Source organism: Corylus avellana, chromosome ca2 (assembly GCF_901000735.1).
Source record: "Corylus avellana chromosome ca2, CavTom2PMs-1.0".
In the NCBI taxonomy this organism is placed as follows: domain Eukaryota; kingdom Viridiplantae; phylum Streptophyta; class Magnoliopsida; order Fagales; family Betulaceae; genus Corylus; species Corylus avellana.
Window position 1 is genome coordinate 46,244,697 of NC_081542.1, and position 6,856 is coordinate 46,251,552.

Sequence of the window (6,856 nt, forward strand, 5' to 3'; positions counted from 1 at the left end):
TGCGACCATCTTCAAGGTCCAACATAAGTATTTTATTAATCCACGTGATATATAATTCAAGATTAAGACAATTAGCCCTTTCCTTTTCCGTCACTTATGCCGCCAATTTTCGTAGTGGCTTGACTTTGAGAAAGTAGTACCACTTAGTGGATGCTGGATCCCACTTTGAGAATTAGAGAACGAAACTGAAAGCTCTTGCAATGAGGCAAGACCATATTGAAAAACTGGTTTGAACAAAGAAAAGAGTGATTATGTTGCTTTCATTTAAATGGTCAAATCCATATAGTGCTAGCTATTTTCATATCCATGAGACCAGGAACCAATCTATTGCATGAAAAGTACTTCATGATCCCATATTTGGCGAGCTGCGTCCAATTCCATATTTGGCATGGTGGTGGCTTTGATACCAATTGAAACAAATTTTTAGTAGAACATACTTTTGAAAACCAACATGCAAGAGAATAGTGACCAAGAGCTTATATACACACAGTTAAGATTACAATACTTAAACTATGTATGTGATACTTAAAATCGTAACAAGTATGAACCACTCCTCCCCTAGAACATGTACCAAGAGGGCTTTTGGTTTAATCATGTACCCTATTTTCTATTAAACAAATTGAATAATCATTGCCATGGAATTGAAATTTAATGAAAGAAATGACTCAATCTATCATTAATAACAGTATTTTTATCTTCTTAAATAGAGAATTGTTCGTATATTTTAACGAGGACATAGTTGTTCAGTACTTGGAGCTTCATTTACCGAGGCTTCGATAGAGCTAATTCTTAATGGATCTGACTGAATCGCCCTAATATTTTGCTCACTCTTAGACGACATGTCTGATATATAGCTTGAGCCCATGAGAAATGCAGGTTTTTTTGGTTCTGAAAGTGTGATAGAGTCGCTATTAAGCATAAGAAGGACCGAAGCCATTGTTGGTCTGTCAGCTACATTTTCTTGAACACATAGTAATGCAATGTGGATGCATTTTAATATTTCAATTGTTGAACTAGCCTTTAATGTGGGATCTACGAGATTTAAAGCTGTCCCTTTTCTCCAATGTTTCCATGCCTGCAAGATAGTTACATGGGCAGATAATATAAAAAAAAAAATTTAGTTTATTTTTGTCAATATCATGTGCCACTTTTGAGGCCAAAAAGAAATATACACAAAGATAATTGTACTTACGTAGCTGATAAGGCCTTCTTCACTGTCTCCCTTTCGAAAAGAACTTATTTTTGTCCCACTCAATATTTCTAAAACTAAAGCACCAAAACTAAACACATCGGATTTTATTGAAAAGCGTCCATACCTTACATATTCTGGAGGCATATATCCACTACATATAAACAACAACAATATCAGTTTAAATTGAATGAAAATATAGCTTTTTCATATTTATATTTTAAAATTTATTTAATTTCATTCTATTTATAGGAGATGGATTGAAGGACTCCCACATTTTTTCTATGACACAAAGTAATTATTGATACATATATAGCATGCTTTTTATTATTATTAGCTCAAACCAGCATGGATATACTTACTAGGTCCCCATAATTTTCTTCGTCTTGCCTTGACTTTGATCTAGCACGAACAATCTTGCAGTGCCAAAATCTGAAATCTTAGGATTCATATCTACATCTAATAAAATGTTACCAGGTTTTAGATCACGATGAATAATACGAAGTTGAGAATCTTCGTGAAGGTAAAGAACTCCTCGAGCAATGCCTCCTATAATTTTATAGCGTATTTCCCAATTCAGAAGTAAACGCTTGATTGGATCTACATATTCATGTTATAAGCATATGATCATGTTAAACCAATATATGTGAAGGACTAGACAGTTTGTTAATAGATTCTAACTTTTAAGTAGAGCTGAAACCATACCAAATATGAATTTATCGAGGCTTGCATTAGGGAAGAACTCATAAATTAGAAGCCTTTCAGCTCCTTCCATGGAGAATCCTATGAGCCTTACCAAATTCCGATGATGAAGCCTAGCCATTAACACAACTTCATTTTGAAATTCTAGATTTCCTTGTCTAGAATGTTGGAGCAACCTCTTTACCGCTATTTCTCCCCCATTTGGGAGTTTACCCTGTAAAATGGAAATGTAGCATTTGTAAACCTCAAGAAATTATAATTATGGATTTAACATGTTATGACTGATAAAAAATGATATACTTTTCTACTCAATATTGCCACATCACCTTGTAAACAGCACCAAATCCACCTTGTCCAAGTTTATTTGCATTTGAAAAGTTCTCTGTAGCAACTTTAATTGTGCCAAAGTCGAATTGCAGTGATTCAACACTACTAATTTCATTCTCATCTTGATCTAAAACAATTTCTAACTTACTTTCAACTTTCTCCCCCTTCTTCCTCACTCTTAAATAGAAGAAGCATACGCAGATGCAGATGAGTACTACAATAGGAACAACAGTAGGCACAACTATAGCAATTGCAGATGGAGATGAGTCACTTTTCTTTCCTACAAACACCCAAAGTCTACTACTGTTAATACATTCAAAATTTAGAATTTTCATTAACAACCGATAGTAAGAAATTTAATCACAATTAGAACTATTTTTGGAATCTAACAATTTGTCCATGCGCAAAACAAAAACACTCTTATCAACAAAAATAACTTAGACGCGAGTCAAACATTTTCACCATATAATTTGTTATGGTTTAAGAGGGGTATGATGAGAGCGTAGTATATAGCATTATTGGAAGCAATGTTTTTTTTTTTTTTTACATTTTGTCAACTTTGCTGACAAAAACAAAGTAGTTAGGGAGGATTAATTCGATTTATCCTCATATTATAAATCCAAAGAGAGAGAGAGAGAGAGATGAAGAAAGAGTGGGAAAGAGGGAAGGAAGAGCTACTTAATGAAGCTATTAAGTTTAAAATCAATAATAATTAAATTATTACATATCAGACCTAACAAAAGTATTTACCTGAGATAAAATTTTAGCACATTCCGCCATTGAAGACAATTCTCTCCGCTGTGATGCTGCATCAAAACGAGCAAGCAATCTGTTCTCCAGTTCTACACAAGGACAAACACCACTGAAAAGGATAAGAAAGCCTATGACTCCAAGCGATTTTAGGTCTCCTGGGCTGCTGTTGAACTCCATCAAATACTGCAGGGATTAAATTAATAATGCAGTTAGCACGTTCTAACAAAGGATATCATAAACTAAATGATCAATTGACAATACCTTTATAAGCTCTATTGTTTGACTAGCAGTTTCTCACTGAGCATCTGCACTCTGACAAGAAAACGCCATATAAATGAAAACATAAAATAACAAAGTTTCAATAGAGATGGTGATAAAATTGTATTAACTACAAGGATCATAAGCATATGGCAATGAAGCATGGGAAAACTCTACCTGCAAATGATCTCCGATCTTTGCAGCAGTCTGTCCAACACTTGAAATACGTGAGTCCAACCTTGCAAAGCTATCACACAATCCATCTACACCTTTTTCCAGCTGAAAAAGAAAAGATACAGACAACCATCATTTTTTTTTTATAAGCAAAGCAAATTCATTAAAAGCACAAGGGACATATAACCATCATATGTAACTCAATTTTCAGATTCATGGGAAAACTCATTACATGTATCACAATTCAAAGCAACACTTCAGTTAACTAACCTCAGCGAGTGTCTTGCGGTGCTTAGAATCTTGGACAGAGACCTCCTTCTTGAGATTAATTACTCAAGCGGCTATCGAGCGCAATCCACCCTCTTTGGTTCATTCTGAATCAATCAAACACTAAGTTTCATCAATCCAAACCTGTCCTGCAGCACTTACTTTCTAGTACTACTCTCACACACCTCATTGAAGAAGAATAGAATTAAAGCATAAACCAGGGAAATGCATGTGGTTTTCTCAATTGTGTGTGTGCACCCAATAAAACCCATCGGCAGTGGCACTAAATATTAATCAATTCTCTCGGCTCAGATTTCATCCCGCTAATTATGCGGATCTAGGCATGCAAACTCCCCCAAGTCAAATAAACACATCACGTGTCCGGCCGATGCTTTCAATTGCCTCAACTGTGGTGTGCACGATGGAGTTGGATTTCATTGACCTTCACCAACTGTTGACTTCTACAATTAAACTTAGTCCCCCTACTACTTCACTGCTTTGCAAGGGCGGGCCATCAACTCAACTAATCCGCCGGTGGCATTTATTTGATTTTGTTTAAATATTCAGTTTTATAAAAGTGGCATCATTAATTTACCATACATTGTCTTTTAACTAACTAAAAAGATTCCAAGTTTCCAAAATTAATTACCCTTCCTAGGCAAAAAGTCAAGCACATGAAATGCATTAATTTTTCAAATAAAATAAAGAATAAGTTAAGTTTTTCTGAAATTGCATACATTAACTTCACAAAATAGACAATATTTTAGTCATCTCAAAACAACGCGTCAAATGAAAAATCACCCTACAAGTTCCAAACCTAAATCTCTAAGCACATCTCTCACAGTAAATCATCGAATTAATTACCAAAACAGAAATGTGTAAGACTAACAAGACCTAGCTGAAATTGAAGACCTGGAAGACAATAAGCAAATCTGCATAACATAAATTGATGCGTTTTGAAGCCTACCGTAAAGTCATCCACATCAAGAATGAGTGGGAGAGAGCTAACAGCTGAGGATTTTGAGGCTTTATCGTTCTTGACAGCATCTCTGCTATCTTTCATCTGTAACAAGTCAAATAACTCATAAGAAGCATAAGAATGGGATCGCACAATTTGAAGCTCGCGGGTAATGCAATTGAAAATAATCTAAACTGGCAATTCCTTCAACAAAGATAACAAATTCATGACAAAATTAAATATAATGGGATAATTATATAATAAAATAAACGTTTTCTTTAATTAGTCGGATCTCGTAGAGAGCAAAAACGGAAATAGCACCTCTATGCGGCCTGAATGAGCGAGAGAGACACTGACAGAAACGGTCGCCGAGGGTTTGATTGCCCCTTCACTGCTTGGATGGGTTTAGAGCGACGGAGATAGCTACCGGAGAGAGTTGAGTGCGCCGGAGAGTGATAGGAGGGCCGGAGAGAGAGCTGCCGGAGAGAGAAACGTGCGCCGAGTGAGAGAGATCGAGAGAGAGAGTGATGAAGGGGGTGGGACTTTGGGGTTAGGGATTTGGATCAAACAAATATGGTCTGAACTTTTCAGAAAACATAAAATGGTCTGAAAATTTCAGAATATTAGCGCCAATTTCAGATATCCCGCCACTTTTTCTAAATTTTTCGCACTCAATAGGGGCGACCTTAGTCGCCCCTAATGAGCCTCAAAATTTTTTTTTAAAAAAAAAAATTATACTTACAATTTTTAATTTTTATTTATTTTATTTATTTTTGTTATTTAATTTTTCTCTTGTAATATGTTCTTATTATTATACTATTAACTAAAAAATTTCGTTGAATAAATTTTTATGATAAAAATAATTAAGTTGATATTTATCTTATAATTAATTATAAAATAATACAAAATTCAAAGATAATATAAGATCAATATAACTAAGGCACTAAGATAATATAAAAAGCTTACAAACCTTCAATTATATCCAGTTTGATCTATCAATTGATCATATCACGATCAATCGAACTAATTCACTAGGATCGATCGGATGTTTGATCGAACATTTAATCCTATCACGATCAATCGAACTAATTCATTAGGATCGATCAGATATTTATTTGAGCATTTGATCCTATCACGATCAATCGAACTAATTCACAAGGATCGATCAGATGTTTGACCGATCATTTGATCATATCGTGATCAATCGAACTAATTCCTTAGGATCGATCAAATGTTTGATCGATCGTTTGATCCTATCACGATCAATCCAACTAATTTACCTGGATCGATCGGATGTTTGATTGATCATTTGATCTTATCACGATCAATCGAATTAATTCAGTAGGATCAATCGGATGTTTAACCGATAATTTGATCCTATCACGATCAATCGAATTAATTTAGTAAGATCAATCGAACATTTGATTCTATCAAGATCAATCGAGCTAATTCATTAGGATCGATTAGATGTTTGATCAAACATCTGATCCTATCACGATTAATCGAACTAATTCATTAGGATCGATCGGATGTTTAATCGATCATTTAAATATATCACGATCAATCGAACTAAAGCATTTAGATCGATCGGATGTTTGATCGAACATTTGATCCTATCACGATCAATCGAACTAATTCATTAGGATCGATCGGATGTTTAATCGATCATTTAAACATATCACGATCAATCGAACTAATTCATTTAGATTGATCGGATGTTTGATCGAACATTTGATATTATTATGATCAATCGAACTAATTCATTAGGATCAATTGGATGTTCGATCAATCATTTGTTCTTATCACGATCAATCGAACTAATTCACCTTGATCGATCGATCATTTGATCCTATCACGATCAATTGAATTAATTCACCAAGATCGGTCGATTGTTCGATCAAACATTTAAATAAGAATAAGAAAAATAGAAAACTTCAATAATAATTAATACGAGAATTTGTTCTCTTTAAAAGGAAAAAATAAATATTGATTTTTTTATAAAAAATAAGAATAGAAAATAGAAAAAATTCACCAATAATTAATATAAAAGAAATAATGACATATTATTGGAGGTGAATTTTTGGTAAATAATCTTTTCTATTATATATGTAAGGTCACTAGCATTGTCCCAATATTTAAAATTTAATTAATTAATTAATTAATTATTATTATTATTATTTTTTTATTTTTTTTTCAGTGCTAAATAGCGGCAAATACTAAGGTTGCCA

The 6,856-nt window shown here is 33.8% G+C and overlaps 1 protein-coding gene across 1 annotated transcript; it reads right to left on the reverse strand.

Annotated features, from left to right (window-relative positions):
* Positions 1-724: 724 nt before the first annotated feature.
* On the reverse strand, positions 725-2,553 carry LOC132170002 (cysteine-rich receptor-like protein kinase 44). The gene is made up of 5 exons (XM_059580930.1): positions 2,218-2,553; positions 1,895-2,105; positions 1,552-1,789; positions 1,193-1,343; positions 725-1,075 (listed from the first exon to the last, which is right to left on the reverse strand). The coding sequence occupies exons 1-5, from the start codon at positions 2,551-2,553 to the stop codon at positions 725-727; spliced, it is 1,287 nt and encodes a 428-aa protein (XP_059436913.1).
* Positions 2,554-6,856: the final 4,303 nt, after the last annotated feature.

Bases quoted from the DNA above. Each gene is read 5' to 3' on its own strand.
- LOC132170002 (XM_059580930.1), bottom strand. From the start codon at position 2,553: ATGAAAATTCTAAATTTTGAATGTATTAACAGTAGTAGACTTTGGGTG. The intron at 2,106-2,217 runs GTGATGTGGCAA...TCCATTTTACAG, and splicing joins GATTTGGTGCTGTTTACAAG to GGTAAACTCCCAAATGGGGG. The intron at 1,790-1,894 runs GTATGGTTTCAG...ATGAATATGTAG, and splicing joins CCTCGATAAATTCATATTTG to ATCCAATCAAGCGTTTACTT.